Source organism: Hyperolius riggenbachi, chromosome 1 (assembly GCF_040937935.1).
Source record: "Hyperolius riggenbachi isolate aHypRig1 chromosome 1, aHypRig1.pri, whole genome shotgun sequence".
Classification (NCBI taxonomy): Eukaryota; Metazoa; Chordata; class Amphibia; order Anura; family Hyperoliidae; genus Hyperolius; species Hyperolius riggenbachi.
Genome location: NC_090646.1, coordinates 129,535,244 through 129,552,915, shown reverse-complemented (window position 1 = coordinate 129,552,915; position 17,672 = coordinate 129,535,244). Strand labels below are relative to the sequence as shown.

At 43.7% G+C, this 17,672-nt stretch overlaps 1 protein-coding gene across 2 annotated transcripts in view; it reads left to right on the top strand.

The window, feature by feature from the left end:
• CNGA1 (cyclic nucleotide gated channel subunit alpha 1) overlaps positions 1–17,672 on the top strand; it is a 92,319-nt gene that overhangs the window by 42,970 nt on the left and 31,677 nt on the right. For both annotated transcript variants that reach the window (XM_068278539.1, XM_068278538.1), the window contains one exon: positions 11,107–11,222. In XM_068278539.1, coding sequence (XP_068134640.1) covers positions 11,119–11,222 — 104 coding nt within the window. In that variant the 5' untranslated portion in view covers positions 11,107–11,118. The remainder of the gene's footprint in view (positions 1–11,106; positions 11,223–17,672) is intronic.

The following is a 17,672-nucleotide window of genomic DNA, read 5'->3' as shown; positions in this document are numbered from 1 at the left end:
CCCAACCGATAGTTCCGGTGGCTGAAGGAAAGGTTTGGTTTTTTAACATAAGGTCTAATGATACATTCAAGGTATATTCTCATAATTGTTCCGATAAGGGGGATTTTCCAAGGGGAACATATTGTGTGAGTGGAGATCCCATATGGATCCTGTCATCCAGGTTTGATGACGTTGTTTCTCAAATTGTTAAGAGAACTCTAAAGGTCAAAGTTTCACGGGTAGTTCCCGTCCTGAAAGAGAACACGACATGGGACAAAGGGGAACAGGGTTTGATCCAAGACGACCACATTTTGTTACAAAGGTTAAACAAACAGTACACTAAGTTAGAGGTAAGATTTCACCATGATACAGGTGATCTTAACGAGGTAGAACACAAAAATGAGCAGGTGAGTTCCAGTCTGCCCTGGTGGACAAAGGTTCCGGTGATGTTCCAGGGACACTCGGACGGGGCATCTGCAGTTCCAAAGATCTTTCTACACCCACTGGTCGTCTGGATGGGCATGACAACTTTAGGCATCATTATCCAGGTGAGGTTGCGGGTTAAAATTACGTAAAATAAATTAACCTGGTCCAGAGATTGGTGCCTCATAAACAATCTACTGAACCAATAGTTTAAATTAAGGGATATATAGGGTTACGGGTATAGGTTTAGTAGTACCTGTGATGGAGCTGATTGTATAAAGGCGCTCTTTTAGAAGGCACCTGGCCCTGCTCCATCGAGTAACAAACAAACGAGTTTCACTTTTCTGTGGTCATGCAAGTTTGTGAGTGATACGCAAGTGACGCAAATGCTGAGCATGTGGTATTGAGGGACTTAGAAGTAGGGCCTCCCCAGAGAGCCTGGTTACAGGAAGACCAAGAGGTCTTGCTCTCTCTCTTCCAGGGGTAACCGCCTAGAGCAGAGAAGTTGTGTGAGCACGAACATCGAAAAGTGAAACATACAAGAAAGAAACCAGGTACTGGGAGGTTCAGACGCTGGGATCTGCGGGTCAAGCCGTTTTAGGGGGGATTGTTATAATTTAAGTAGGCCTCAGTTATTTGGACTGAGTTAGTCAAAAAGGCTTGATGAGCAGACCTGCCCTTTAAGGGGATTTTCTCTGAAGAGAGAAAATCTGCAGTTCTGTCAGCAGAACTAGAACATACCAAGAAGCTGTTCTGAACAAGGCCGCAGGTCTCTCTGACCTGGGCCTGGAACAATAAACATCAGTCATGTTTTGTAAATATTCACATTCCTGCATGTATGTCAAATGTCTCATTGATTATTAATCGAGTAGGTGTGTATGATGACACCACAAGTGGGTCCACCAATAGACTTATCTAGGGGGTGGCGAAGATGATGTCATATTTAACTCTTTCCTAGTCGGTATTAAATCTGGAGCGAGCGATGGGGAACTCACTTCTGTTTCTTCCTTCCTCACTAGCTCGCAATACTGACTGGAACCCAATTATTTCTCTAAGCATGTTCTTCCTTTATGTAAGCTGATATAATGTATGCTATGTACATAGGTAGTTTAGTGTAACGTAGGTAGGAAGAAGGTACCTGATAGACTTCGGTAGGGAGTCTAATCAAGAGCTTGTAATGCAACATGAAGATCGGCATAGCTAGGATATGATGACTGTATCTATCTGTCTTTCTGTGACTTGAATAAATAACAGAAACATTGGAGAAGCCTGAGAAAGTCTATTTCCTGTTTGCTGTGTGGAGAGTCAAGTGATCTCACAGTCTGTGAGACGATGGTGTCGAAGCAAGGTGATAAGAACAGTTTATAACAATTCCCTCTCTGTTTATAAGATTAATAGCTTATTAGCATATCTTTTATGCATTGGGCACCTCTACCCGTTTAAGTGTCTTGCCATACCTCTTTTAGAGGTGATCGTTTTTTAGTTGTCCTAAAGAACTTCTGGAGTGCGACCACCCAGTTCCTGTCAACAGACCTGGGAAACCGAGCGGGGACGGTTAATTTCCCGCCTGCTCTGACGGTGGTTGCAAGGATTTGCAACCTGCATTTGTGAGTATATACATCCTTAGCAATTTGCTTTCCTGAATCTTACACAATTCTGCACCATTGGGCTTCTGGTCTCCTTTTGTCTTTTAGATGAACCTGAGGTTGTTATAATCACAGGAATCATCGATATAAGCTATCAGAACTATGTGGTACTTTACCACGAGGAATGCTGTCTGCAGGAAACCTGGCAGCAAAGCAGTCCGTTGCCCATCATCCCTTGCGGGGTGCTCTGGTGAAGACTCATGGCCACTTAGACCCCACGCCTTCCCCCTGTGGCAAGGTCATTAGGCCAATAGGTTCTGCTCTTTTTGGCTCCATTATAATGTATGGGGGGGGGGATAAAATATGCCATATGCATGCGAACAGACGCAAACATGCATTGTTCGCCACCAAATATTCGCCAGGTGATCAGTCCGGGCCATCTCTACCTGCCAGCCCAGTAAGACCAGTACTACTGAGAATCAGTCTGTTCTAAAACATTAGCAGTAACAAACTCTGTGCATTACAAAATACTTTAACAGCTCTATAACACTGATACCTGAATCAAGTGACAACAATATGCTGACAGATGTGCACCCAGGATGTACTTTGCATTATATTTCTATCCAATTTTACGATGGTTTTAGCTAATAGCTTAAACTACTGGCTCTCAAGTATGGGGTCAGCGTCTCTTATGGACCAGATATTTCAGCTACAGTATAAGCTAGAAAATCAACCATAACTTTAATGTTAGTTTGAAATAGAAGTGGTTTATGTCCTATGACTTTTAAATGTTAAAAAAAAAGGAAATATATTGAAAAATATATATTTTTTCCTCCAGTTTTAATGAGCAATATTGTGAAATGACTAGTGTCCCTATAGATATAAAGTACATGTCCTAAAGCCACAACACCAAAATAATGTGGGTAGTGCATAACAAGTGTAATTACCTGGGAACTTTTTTCCTTAATGTTATTTTTGGTATTGTACTGATAATGTGGAACATATTCATTTAGAGATGACCGGTTAAGATACTGAGCAGAGGTGAGAAGTAGAAGAAAAGTGTAATTTAGATCCCTAATTAACACTCAATTAAGGATTAGCTGGGGATTAGCTAGCTAGAAAAGGAGGACATTGGCTATTTAGAGATGACTCAAAGGCTTATATGCAATTCACTTTTTCTATGAAGTGTTCTCCAAGTCAATATTTTCACACCTTGTCAATAAAATTCCTTTTAAACCTCCAGCAAGCGAGAAAATACAGAACATTATTTTGATAGTACTTTTTCTACTACTATGGGTATTTTTTTTAATTCTGAAGTTATTGTAAAGATAACGTGAAAATGTATCACCTAGGAGAAAAAGTGACTTGCATATGGGCCAAAGTGCTTTATTACAATCCTTTCTTCATTATTCTCTATTATTATTATTATTATATACAGTATGTATGTATATAGTGCTGATATCTTCAGTGTGTTGCTTAACCATAGTCATGTCACTGTCTCCTTAGAGCATACTGTACATGTCAGACTCCGGCCCGCAGGACAAATCTGGCCCTCAGAGCCATTACATTTTGCCTTCAATTGGTTTCCCTATGTTATAATTTAAGTAGGCCTCAGTTACTTGGCCTGAGTTTTATGTAAAAGGCTTGTCCGCAGTGTATGCCTTTAAAATAGATAGAGGGTTGGTGATGCAGGCAGAGGCATCTCAGGGTCTGCGTGTAGCAGAAGATACACGCAGATACTGAGAACATGTTCCTAACAGAAGGCCATCGGCCACTCTGACCTCAACAGGAACAGAAAACATTGGCCATGTTTACTAAACATCCACGGTCCTGCATATAGGCCAAGTGCCTCATTGATTATTAATCGAGTAGGCGGGTATGATGACACCACGAGTGGGTCCACCAATAGACTGATATAGGGGGTGGCGAAGATGATGTCATATTTAACTCTTTCCTAGTCGGTATTAAATCTGGAGCGAGCGATGGGGAACTCACTTCTGTTTCTTCCTTCCTCACTAGCTCGCAATACTGACTGGAACCCAATTATTTCTCTAAGCATGTTCTTCCTTTATGTAAGCTGATATAATGTATGCTATGTACATAGGTAGTTTAGTGTAACGTAGGTAGGAAGAAGGTACCTGATAGACTTCGGTAGGGAGTCTAATCAAGAGCTTGTAATGCAACATGAAGATTTGCATAGCTAGGATATGATGACTGTATCTATCTGTCTTTCTGTGACTTGAATAAATAACGGAAACATTGGAGAAGCCTGAGAAAGTCTATTTCCTGTTTGCTGTGTGGAGAGTCAAGTGATCTCACAGTCTGTGAGACGATGGTGTCGAAGCAAGGTGATAAGAACAGTTTATAACAGTGGTGCCTGAAATCCTTCCCTGCCTAACAATACAGGCAGACGGGGCCGGGGCCGAAGGAAAATGGTTTCAAGATATTCCACAGCAAAACAAGCGGAATAGACGGACACGGACTGTAAAGCTTATCAAGCTGAGACTGATAAGCTGGTGTGAGTAGTGTGTGGGAGCCGAGCACACACGGGCTGCAATTCGAGAGAACCAGCGGCGACACTCGTGGATGTTAAACTTAGACTGAAAGTGCACATCAGTCCTAGCCTAAACCGGATCGCAGGTGTCTGGAAGCTCCGAGGCCGGCTGGCAGCTGCCGCTGGAGATTGATCCGCTGAGCCAGTGTGGGTACACAGAGCTGACGCTCAGTAGTTCCAGAGATCCACTCAGTGTCGTGGGAAGTTGCCAAAAGCTGGTCGAATTCGCAGGCTTACAAAGTCTTCTGCTCAGGCAAGTATGTTTTACGTTGTTGTGTTGCATTATCTTTATTGTATGAGAGGAGGATAATGTGTTAATGTGTACATTCTGTGTTAATTGCAGCATGGTGGCTCCGGGCTTCTCTTCTCTCTCGCGTGTGGTGGGAGGGGGGAGGCTGCTTTCAGAGTTTAGGTGCTTGTTTTTTTTTTCTTCGGATTCAAGCATGTATATTTACGTAGTGGTTATCTCTGCATTTGTCTCAGGCATGTTTTTGCTGGAAAGAAGTCGATTGGGTTTTTTTTTTTTTTTCTCTTCTCTTCTCTCCCCGTCTCTACAGAGGCTGGGAAAAAAAGGGGGGGTCCCCCGCAGCAGGAGATAAGCCAGCGGTGCTTCTGTTAGTACTGGATGGGAGGGAGAGGTGATAGAGAGGAGTGTAGTGAGAGGTGCAAGCTTATCTATTTCCAGTCAGAGCTGCTAACATGCTTGTAAATATCTGCATCTGTTATGTTGTTCAGCCAGCTCATCTGTTGTTCTGTTGTTCTGATGTTTTGTGAGGGGGGAGAGGGTTCCACGTTCCTGGGTGATGCTAGGATGTAAAATATTTAGCATTGCAGCTGTGACGCGGTTGGTCTCAAGTTTGGCAAGCATCCCAGAGAGTATAGGTAGCGGAAACTCTCGGTAAAATGTATAGATGCTGTGTGTAACTATGCATAACAAATGTATGTTTTGTGTGAGTTTTGTTTTCTCTCCTGAGGTCTATAGGAACAAGAGGCTGCTATGGGAGCAGCCATCTTAGCTGGCAGTCCAGGACTCAAAATGGCGGCAGTGGAGAGAGCCCGCCCCCGAGAGTCATGGCCCCCACACGTCATGGCAGGGGGGGAGGAGGGGCTGGGGGATCCACGTCACGTCAGGCTGTGCTCGCGGCTCCGGGCAGAGCAGCTGAAAGGAAGGGGGGTAGAAATACAGAGACATTCTCCTGTGTGTCTCGGTTCTCAAAGTATTTCCCCAGAGCTTTTCCCTGGGTCCATGGAAAGGAATGCCAGAATAGGAAGTGTTTCCCAGCTAGGTGCGGGGACACACGTAGCAGTGCAGATCAGGAAAGGGTCTGTACTGAGTTGCTTATGGGATTATTCCTGTAAGTGGGGCACCTTAATGGGTGGTGCAGCATGAGTTCCCAATAGCGTATAGGGGGGGACAGTGCATCAGGGGGGTGCCGGAGTTGGAAAAAAGGGAGTTGACCAATTCGGGTTTCCGTCGCCGCTTCTGCAGAGCAGTAACGTTTTTTTCCGGTTTTTGTCGTGGACAGGGCCAGAGCTTGACTGAGTGGTCTATGCTGGGCTGGGGCTGTTTTTTTGTGCGTTTTTTTCGTCCACTGATTGGTCAAATATGTTTTTTTCCAGCTCCTATCAATTGTAACACAAAGAACAAAAACTGACCGCAGTTCTTGGGGCAATTATACAGATGATAGAATTGCCATGTACAGAGTGACAGTGTATCAGTACGCTGTTTGCCATGTGACTACCTACCATGTGGGTATTCAGGGATCTGCATACAGGCATGCGACGCTGGTATGCTTAGCCCTGCACCCTGTGTAGTTTAAGTGCAAAGTGCTCCTTCCTACAGGGAGGCAGCCGGTTTTTTGTGAAGTCTGGTGGTAGTGGCACGGCAAACATTGATCAGAGGGTACAATACACAGAACTTCTAGCAGAGGTGGTATCGCGATGAAGTTCTAGATAAGTAAATGCGATAATGAGTAAGAGCATTGCAGGTTCACCAGCAAAGCAGCAACAGGTGTGGCATCCGTAATCTGTGCATGCGACGGCCGCGCATGGACAGATGAGGGGGGATGTGGAGTGAGCTGCAATGGGGTGAGAGCTTCCAAAGGGGAAGCGAGCGTCCAAAGGTGAAGTCCGCGGGAGCATATGTTAAACAGGTAAGTACTGAGGATAGTACTGAGGTAGGGGGGTGAAGTTTAACTCCAATCTACCAATAAGAGTAAACAGAGTTCATGAGAACCATAAAGCAACGAGATCAATTACGATATATATTGATCAATTTAAAGTGTAAAGAGTACAAGCCGCAGGGCGAATCCCAAATCATTAATAAGAATTGATTTGTTTGTATTTCGATTTCAGGTGTTTGGCAATATGGATTTGAGACAGATGCCGTGCTGGCAGCAAAGCTGGAGATGTCAGTCGGATACGCGAAAGGTTCCAGATGCCAATCTAAGCTTGGAGAACAGCGAGATTCCTGAGATTGGAAAGAGACTAAAACACGAGATTCCTGAGATTGGAAAGAGACTAAAACACGAGATTCCTGAAATGGGAAAGAGACTAAAAACCGAGGTTCCTGAGATCGGAAAACGTCTAAAAAAACTGTCTGAGCAAAGCATAGTGCAAATTGCTAATGTTTTTCTTTCCCAAGGTGGTGCTTTTATAATGAGGAGTACCGTGCTGATGGTGATCCTAGGTTGCCATTTCGTCCTAGGAGAACGAAGAGAGGACATTCTCATGTATAATAAGGGGTTAATGAGAATGCAAGGCCCAAGCATGTTAATGTTGGGTGACAAAGGTACTAATCCTTTCACACCTCCCTCCGCTTGGCACAGACGGACCATGCAGGGACGGAGGAAAAGAGCACTTGTGCCAGGAGAAAGCAAATTTCATGGCACAAGGTGGGTGAAAGGTCTGAAGGGTCAAGTGTGCGGGCAGTGGGAATTTAATGGCAGTGTAAATCTGCTATTGAATGCCACACTCCCAGAATCGATGCACCGATCCAAAGGTTTGTTAAAAGGTACATTGCAGTACAATGGGTACATGCAAAAGGTGGAGTGTGTGATTCAGGGGTACCTTGTCTTGGTTATGCAGAGTGAGATGGTTCCAGATTGGAGAGGAACGAGCAGGAGGCGTCAATTCTCTTACCAGAGAGACGCAGGGGACAACATCACACTCTGGAGCTACCAACAGAGAGTGCCTCTGAAACAACTATACACACGTAAAGGCTGGAAAGCCAAGGGTGGGTGGTTCTCGAAACAAGAAGTAACAATCGAGATCAAGCCACATTTCCAGGTGACAAAGAGGGTGGGGAAAGCGGTCCCGGGGGAGGGAAAGCCCACACAGGGAACCCCATTCACACCACACGGGTCACAACAGGGGACGTTATTACACAGTCCATATGCAGCAGCTTATCCTCAGGATAGTTGGGTAAGTGAAGAGGTACTCTTAATCGAAAGATTGCAGAGAGTACAGTCTTCCCGACCTCAGGTACATATTGTGCCTCAGGATGTAAGGGGGGAAGAGGTCCAATCAGGACAGCTGGGGACATATTTTGTCAGCGAGAGATTGGACAAGGGGAGGTATATTAATTTTTCTGGAGAAGGATCTTTTGCATGGCAGCTTCGAGATGTTTGGGTGAACAAATAGAAACGGTGCAACATTCCTTTAGGCACCGCTACTTCCTTAGTTCCCACCTCAACCCGTGTCTTACACCAGGACCTGAGAGGTCAACCTTTTTTGGTGCTAGACGGGGAGGTGAAGCAAGTAGAGTTGTCCTCATGTGGGCAATTCTTGCAGAAGTTCCTGCGTTGGCCGGGGCAAGTCAAATTTAGTGAAGAAGCCTGCAGGCTCAATAACGCAGAAGGCGAGGCTACCATTTAAAAGATCCACCCTGAAGCCCAACCGATAGTTCCGGTGGCTGAAGGAAAGGTTTGGTTTTTTTAACATAAGGTCTAATGATACATTCAAGGTATATTCTCATAATTGTTCCGATAAGGGGGAGTTTCCAAGGGGAACATATTGTGGGAGTGGAGATCCCATATGGATCCTGTCATCCAGGTTTGATGACGGTGTTTCTCAAATTGTTAAGAGAACTCTAAAGGTCAAAGTTTCACGGGTAGTTCCCGTCCTGAAAGAGAACACGACATGGGACGAAGGGGAACAGGGTTTGATCCAAGACGACCACATTTGGTTACAAAGGTTAAACAAACAGTACACTAAGTTAAAGGTAAGATTTCACCATGATACAGGTGATCTTAACGAGGTAGAGCACAAAAATGAGCAGGTGAGTTCCAGTCTGCCCTGGTGGACAAAGGTTCCGGTGATGTTCCAGGGACACTCGGACGGGGCATCTGCAGTTCCAAAGTTCTTTCTACACCCACTGGTCGTCTGGATGGGGATGACAACTTTAGGCATCATTATCCAGGTGAGGTTGCGGGTTAAAATTACGTAAAATAAATTAACCTGGTCCAGAGATTGGTGCCTCATAAACAATCTCCTGAACCAATAGTTTAAATTAAGGGATCTACAGGGTTACGGGTATAGGTTTAGTAGTACCTAGGAGCTGATTGTATAAAGGCGCTCTTTTAGAAGGCACCTGGCACTGCTCTGTTTTGTAACAAACAAAACGAGTTTCACTTTTCTGTGGTCATGCAAGTTTGTGAGTGATACGCAAGTGACGCAAATGCTGAGCATGTGGTATTGAGGGACTTAGAAGTAGGGCATCCCCAGAGAGCCTGGTTACAGGAAGACCAAGAGGTCTTGCTCTCTCTCTTCCAGGGGTAATCGCCTAGAGCAGAGAAGTTGTGTGAGCACGAACATCGAAAAGTGAAACATACAAGAAAGAAACCAGGTACTGGGAGGTTCAGACGCTGGGATCTGCGGGTCAAGCCGTTTTAGGGGGGATTGTTATAATTTAAGTAGGCCTCAGTTACTTGGCCTGAGTTTTATGTAAAAGGCTTGTCCGCAGTGTATGCCTTTAAAATAGATAGAGGGTTGGTGATGCAGGCAGAGGCATCTCAGGGTCTGCGTGTAGCAGAAGATACACGCAGATACTGAGAACATGTTCCTAACAGAAGGCCATCGGCCACTCTGACCTCAACAGGAACAGAAAACATTGGCCATGTTTACTAAACATCCACGGTCCTGCATATAGGCCAAGTGCCTCATTGATTATTAATCGAGTAGGCGGGTATGATGACACCACGAGTGGGTCCACCAATAGACTGATATAGGGGGTGGCGAAGATGATGTCATATTTAACTCTTTCCTAGTCGGTATTAAATCTGGAGCGAGCGATGGGGAACTCACTTCTGTTTCTTCCTTCCTCACTAGCTCGCAATACTGACTGGAACCCAATTATTTCTCTAAGCATGTTCTTCCTTTATGTAAGCTGATATAATGTATGCTATGTACATAGGTAGTTTAGTGTAACGTAGGTAGGAAGAAGGTACCTGATAGACTTCGGTAGGGAGTCTAATCAAGAGCTTGTAATGCAACATGAAGATTTGCATAGCTAGGATATGATGACTGTATCTATCTGTCTTTCTGTGACTTGAATAAATAACGGAAACATTGGAGAAGCCTGAGAAAGTCTATTTCCTGTTTGCTGTGTGGAGAGTCAAGTGATCTCACAGTCTGTGAGACGATGGTGTCGAAGCAAGGTGATAAGAACAGTTTATAACACCCTACTTTGCATTATATTTGGCCGATGCTAGATCACCAGGGAAGCTATATTGGAGGTAAAACCCTTTAACACCAGGGAAGTCATATGGTTGAGGTAGGGGGAAAACATTAAACACTAGGGAACTGTATAGGGGAGTGTGGGGGCCTCTAGACACCAGGGAACTGTTAGGGGTTGAGGGGGGGCATAAGACACCTGGGAACTTTATAAGGGAGGAATGTGGCCAGTAGAAATTGAGGTTGGCCCGCAACTAGGTCCCAGTGTGCAATTTCGGGCCACTTTGTATTTGAGTTTGACACCCCTGCCTTAGTGGTTCTCACAGTCTAATCTTCACCACTCTCATTGTCTAATATTCTTGCCATGGCGTTAGGACAGTTTTTTTTTTTTTGGGGGGGGGGGGGGGGGTGAGTGCGTATGGGTGGTGGGGGTGGTGCAGCCACTCACCGATGCTCTGGTCCCTGCCTCCAGTTCACTTCTGGAATTTCCGACTTTAAAGTCGGAAAACCACTGCGCCTGCGCGGCAGTGCCCTTGTTACCGCTGACGTCACCAGGAGTGTATTGCTCAGGCCCAGTACAGTCTGCACCTGCGCAGTATGCTCCTGGTGACATCAGTGAGAGCAAGGACACGACTGCGTAGGCGCATTGGTTTTTCGACTTTAAAGTCGGAAATTCTAGAAGTGAACTGGAGGCGGGGACCGGAGTATTGCAGAGTGGCTGCACACGGGCACAGGATGTCTGCGGGGGACCATTAGAAACCCCGGGTAAGTTCAACTCTTTTTCCCCCTACCCCCTACAGTAGTCCTTTAAAATATGATTTTCTATAGAATAGTGTGTCATGTTATTCAAAAATAATACAACTATTTTATTCATTCTATGGTGTCTATTAGAAAGAAGAAGCCATGGCTAAATTAATCAACACACACCATACTTATGGAACAGTGCCCAAAGTATCAATACAGGATATGGATGAAGAAATTGTCAAAATGGAAAACGGCGAATGCAGGTACAGTGCATATTTACAGTTTGGCTGCCAAATTCAGAAATACCTAAGCTAGTTATGAGTGAGTTCCCCTTACAAAGATAATTCTATACATACATCTCATTTTAAAATTTGTTGAGAAGATAATGACCCCTTTGGAATCACCTACACACATTAAATTGTTTAAGCTGAGGGAAATCTAAAGTACTGGTAGGTTCCTTACTTAAATGGAAATTCTACCTAAAATATTAGTAGGGGGAAAAATAAATCAATACATTGAAAAGTGAGAAGTTCAAAATAGAAGAGAGATCAAGAAATGACTGATATTCGCCATGTAATTTGTTCATGATGTTTGATCCACAATCAGCCTGCAGGTCATCATCTTTACTACTGGCAGACAAGAAAAAAACTAGACAGCACCAACTACAATTATCCATAACCACACTCCCTAACAGTGTGCTAAAGGGTTGTTATCAGGGCCGGCGCTACCATAGAGGCAAAGGTGGCAATTTCCCCAGGGCCCCAGAGCTTGTAGGGGCCCCCAGTGGCTACAAGTGGAAAAAAATGTTTCAAATCGACCTTATAATTTTTGAGAAAATCGATTTTAAAGTTTCAAAGGAAAAAAAATACACATTTAAAAACCTGCCGACTTTAATGGTCAATAGCAAATCCACCTTAAATGCTAGAAACCCTAAATGCAGGATATGTTAAGGAGATTATTGGGAATAAGAGGAAAAAACAATTTCTCAAAAAGACCTTATAGTTTTTGAGAAAATCGATTTTAAAGTTTCGAAGGAAAAAAGTATATTTTTAAATGCGGTAAATGTCACTTTTAGTAGCAAACCTAACGGTAGTGTAATTTTACATGCATCAAAAGAAAGAGCAATACATTTCCTGACGGGGTTTCCAGGGGGTCCATACGCAGCCGCAGCGCTTTGGCCAGGGATCGCCATACAGCCGCAATATGGCTGCATGAAGATCCCTGGCATTTTTTCCTATTTTCCCAATTTTTTTTTATGTTTAGAGTGTGGGATTTTTTTTTTTTAAATTATGTGGGGTCGCCCCTCCTGAAACTTTTTAACCCCTTGTCCCCCATGCAGGCTGGGGTAGCCAGAATGTGGAGCTCCGACCGATTGGGGCTTCACACCCTGACTATACCAGCTGCAAAAAAGGTCCCTTAATGCCGATTTTTGTTCCGGGGTATCTGTTGGGGGGGCCTCCCAGGTTTATTTTGCCCTGGGGCCCCATTGTTGCTTAAACCGGCCCTGGTTGTTTTATATATATATATATATATATATATATATATATATATATATATATATATATATATATATATATATATATATACAGTGGCTTGCAAAAGTATTCAGCCCCCTTGACGGTTTCCACATTTTGTCACATTACTACCACAAACATGAATCAATTTTATTGGAATTCCACATGAAACACCAATACAAAGTGGTGTACACGTGAGAAGTGGAGCAAAAATCATACAGGATTCTAAACATTGTTTTTTTTACAAATAAATAACTGCAAAGTGGGGTGTGCATAATTATTCAGCCCCCTGAGTCAATACTTTGTAGAACCACCTTTTGCTGCAATTACAGCTGCCAGTCTTTTAGGGTATGTCTCTACCAGCTTTGCACATCTAGAGACTGAAATCCTTGCCCATTCTTCTTTGCAAAACAGCTCCAGCTCAGTCAGATTAGATGGACAGTGTTTGTGAACAGCAGTTTTCAGATTTTGCCACAGATTCTCGATTGGATTTAGATCTGGACTTTGACTGGGCCATTCTAACACATAGACATGTTTTGTTTTAAACCATTCCATTGTTGCCCTGGCTTTATGTTTAGGGTCGTTGTCCTGCTGGAAGGTGAACCTCCGCCCCAGTCTCAAGTCTTTTGCAGACTCCAAGAGGTTTTCTTCCAAGATTGCCCCTCCCAAAAGATAATAAGACAATGTACAAGAGGCATCATTGTGGGAAAAAACATTGTCCATTCCAAAATTATTCATACCCTTTTCAATAATCAATAGAGAAGCCTTTATTGGCTTTTACAGCTATCAAACGCTTCCTATAATTGCAGACCAGCTTTTTGCATGTCTCCACAGGTATTTTTGCCCATTCTTTAGCAAAGAGCTCCAAATCTTTTAGGTTGGACGGTCTTCTTGCCATCACCCTGATCTTTAGCACCTTCAACAGATTCTCAATTGGATTCAAATCAGGACTGGGCCACTCCAAAACGTTAATGTTGTCTGCTAATCATTTCTTCACCACTTTTGCTGTGTGTTTTGGGTCTTTGTCATGCTGAAATGTTCACTGGTGCTCAAGGCCAAGTTTCTCAGCAGACTGACCGATGTTGTCGTTGAGAATCCCCATGTATTGCTCTTTTTTCATGGTGCCGTTTTACTGTGATTAGGTTCCCTGGGCCATTGGCTGAAAAACACCCCCAAAGCATTCGTTTCCCACCACCATGTTTGACAGTGGGGATGGTGTTCTTTGGGTTGAAAGCTTCTCCTGGAACTTGAAAACATTTAAAAATGGCCTTGTAGCCCTTTCCTGACTTGTGAGCAGCCACAATGCACAGCCACAGGTTCTCACTGAGCTCGTTTGTCTTAGCTATGACTGTCCACGAACCAACTGCAGTGGGCTGCTGTTTTTCACCTGATGCGTTGATTTAAAAAGACTCAGTAAGAACATTTTCAGCCTTATTTCTTCTATCCTATAAGTTCCTATGCCTGTTCTAATGTGGTCTGGATTACTGCAGCCTTTCCTATTTGCACAGTGGCTGTATTATCTCTGTTATATAATCTAATCTTTCCTCTGACGGCTTTGTCGGGCTCAGGCACTCAGGCTGGAATGTGCTTTTCTGCTTGTTATAGGCAGAAGCTATTCACACCTTCTCCAGGCCCCCTGCAGGCTCTGTGTGAGTCACAGACTGAGCTCCTCTCAGCCTATCACATGCCATGTCTTATGTTTGTAAACACTGCCTAAAACTGGCAATTACAAGCCAGGATCGCAGCAGGGAGTGGCAAAAACAGCACAGAGGGGCCCAGGAGAACATAATGAATAGAATGGTATGCTTTTTATTATAAGAATTTTAGAGTACAGGTTCTCTTTAAGTAAAAATTTGCCAGGGGTATGAATAATTATGGGCAGCAAATAGACGTTGTTATTTCCTACAATGCAACAAAGGTCTCAGAAAGTAGAAAGCTACTGATTGGGATGAAGTTCAATCCTTGATTAACGTTCCTCTTTAAGACCTCTTCACAAATTAACCTATTTTAGTTCCTGGACGTAGAAACTACGTCCAGGAACCATGCGTGCTCCCGTGGCCGATCGCGCTCCCGGCCCGCGGTTCGTTAGCCAGGCAATCAGTGAATCGGGCTATGGTGCCCGATCACTGATTCCTCTCCCCCACTGAAAAAGCGACAGCTTCTCTCTGAAGCTTAGCTTTTCTGGCTGTTGCCTCCCCCATGCATCTCTCTAAGCGTATGTTACGCTTAGAGTGACGTCATGTAAACAAACTCATGGCCGCCATCTTGTGGCCAAAAAATAAAACTACAACTAAAAGTAAAAAAAATAAAACTCAAGACACATTTACATTATAAAACTATTCTTTACATACCACCCTCCCAAAAATACCCAAATAAAATTTTAATATAAAAAAAACAAAAAACATTACAATAAAAAAAAAACATGTAAATATTTACCTAAGGGTCTAAACTTTTTAAATATCAATGTAAAGATGAAATATTTCTATTTTTTTTTATTTTAAACTTGTAAATAGTGATAGATGCAAAACAGAAAAAATGCACCTTTATTTCCAAATAAAATATTGTCGCCATACATTGTGATAGGGACATAATTTTAATGGTGTAATACCCGGGACATATGGGCAAATACAATACGTGAGTTTTAATTATGGAGGCATGTATTATTTTAAAACTATAATGGCTGAAAACTGAGAAATAATGATTTTTTTCCCCTTTTTCTCTTATTCTTCCTGTTAAAATGCATTTACAGTAAAGTGGCTCTTAGCAAAATGTACCCCCCAAAGAAAGCCTAATTGGTGGCGGAAAAAACAAGATATAGATCAGTTCATTGTGATAAGTAGTGATAAAGTTATAGGCTAATCAATGGGAGGTGAACATTGCTGAAGTGAAAACGATGGAACGCGAATGGGTTAAAGGATACCCGAAGTGACATGTGACATGATGAGATAGACATGGGTATGTACAGTGCCTAGCACACAAATAACTAAAATAACTAGGCTGTGTTCCTTTTTTTCTTTCTCTGCCTGAAAGAGAATGTAAGTGGCTGACTCAGTCCTGACTCAGACAAGAAGTGACTACAGTGTGACCCTCACTGATAAGAAATTCCATCTATAAAACACTTTCCTAGCAAAAAATGGCTTCTCTGAGAGAAAGAAAGAGATACAAAGAGGAATTTCTTATCAGTGAGGGTCACATTGCAGTCACTTGATGACTGAGTCAACCACTTACATACCTGATATTTAACTCTTTCAGACAGAGGAAGAAAAAAAGGAACACAGCATAGTTATTTGTGTGCTTGGCACTGTACATACACATGTCTATCCCATCTTGTCACATGTCACTTCAGGTATCCTTTAATTAGCTAAACCAGGGGTCCCCAAACGTTTGGGGTCAAGGGCCAGGTCAACATACTTCAGACTGCTGGGGGGCCGGAGTATGCATAAAATGATGTAGAAGTCTTTGCGGGCCAGACAGTAAAGCATACCCAATTGGACAACAGTGTCACCTGATGTGGAATTTGATTGGAAACCAGCAAATTACTGCTTTCTGGCTCCATTTTATATGCGAACCACCAATATTTAAAGATGTAGCTGACCGCATCTATAATACATTTTGTGTGTGGGGGTCGGTAAATAAGCCGCAGGGGGCCACATTTGGCCCGCGGGCCTTAGTTTGACGACCACTGAGCTAAACAACTCAGGAGACAATGGAACATGCAGAGGATACCACCTCCCAGTCCCCAGGGCACCTGGATCAGAGGGGACCTCCTTTAACCACTGTATTAGTTCTTCATTGGTGCTACGCTAGTAATAATCACCTCTGTATATGGCTTGATTAGTGACAATCGTTGCTCTCTTTGAATCCTCTTCAATTCCTGCTGTGCTCCTGCATCAGATATTTTTCATCAATGTATCCTGTTCAGTGGCGTAGCTAAGGAGCTGTGGGCCCTGATGCAAGTTTTACAATGGGGCCCCCCAAGCACTCTATACATAACAATTGATACGGCGCACCAAAACCTGCCAATGGCAACTACAGTCTCAGAGGTGCAAGAAGGGGATGGGGAACAGTTTGTTAATGATTACCACTATTCAAAGTATCTATTGAAGTGATTATTATGAGTACAGGACCAATAGAGAGCGAATACTGCAGTTGAGGGAGGCCCTTCGGGGCCCCTCTGGCTCAAGGGCCCCGATGCGGTCGCTACCTCTGCACCCCCTATTGCTACGCCCCTGATCCTGTTCCTTCAGGATAAATGGATGGAAAATATCTAAAGCAGGAGCGCAGCAAGAATCAAAGAGGATTTATAGAGAACAATCTATTATTTGGAACTGTGGCGAACTTGTAAATAGGACATTACTCTGAGTGATTATTGCCTTGATTTAATAAAAAGTACCGCACTTAGCAGCATGGGTTAAACCACCAAGCACACGCTACCCCCAGTGCTGTTGCGTAGCGTGCGCTCTTTGAAGTTACGCACACTCCCTTGAACAGAGATGGATTATGACGTAATAGGGCCCTAGGCAAGGTAGAGGATTTTGAGGCCTCCTTTTGGTAAGTGAAGTGGACAGAGGTCAGAGAAGGTGTCAGGTGGGCCCCTTGCCACCCATTAGGCCCCAGGCACCTGCCTAGGTTGCCTGGTGGATGATCCTGCTCTGCCCTTGAAAAGCACAATAGGATGTAGCAATACTTTAACTAGCACTGCCACTACTACATTAATTAATGTAGTAGCGGCAGTGCTAGTTAAATGCTAGTTAAAGTGTTGCATTTGCGCTACATTCTATTGCAAGGTTTTCAAGGGAGTGCACGTAACTTCAAAGAGCGCACGCTAAGCAACCGTACCGGTGGTAGTGCGCACTTGGTGGTTTAACCTGCGCTGCTAAGTGCGGGATTCTTTAGTGAATCAAAGCCTATAAAAGATATCGCTAAGTAAAGTGTTTTTCAGGTAATAAGTGCAGCACACCTGGAGTGATTGGCCCAACTTACTTAGTAACAATCATTAACAATCTGTTCCCCTCCCCTGCTTATACCTCTCTAACACTGCAGCTGTCCTGGGCAGGTTTTGGTGTCCCATGTTATATCTGCAGTGCTTGAAGGGGCACCATGTAAAACTCCCAATGGGGCCCATAGTCCTTTAAATACTCCACTGTCAACAAACTCCTCAGAAACACAGGCAATGCGGTGCACAAAAGGCTTGTTGAG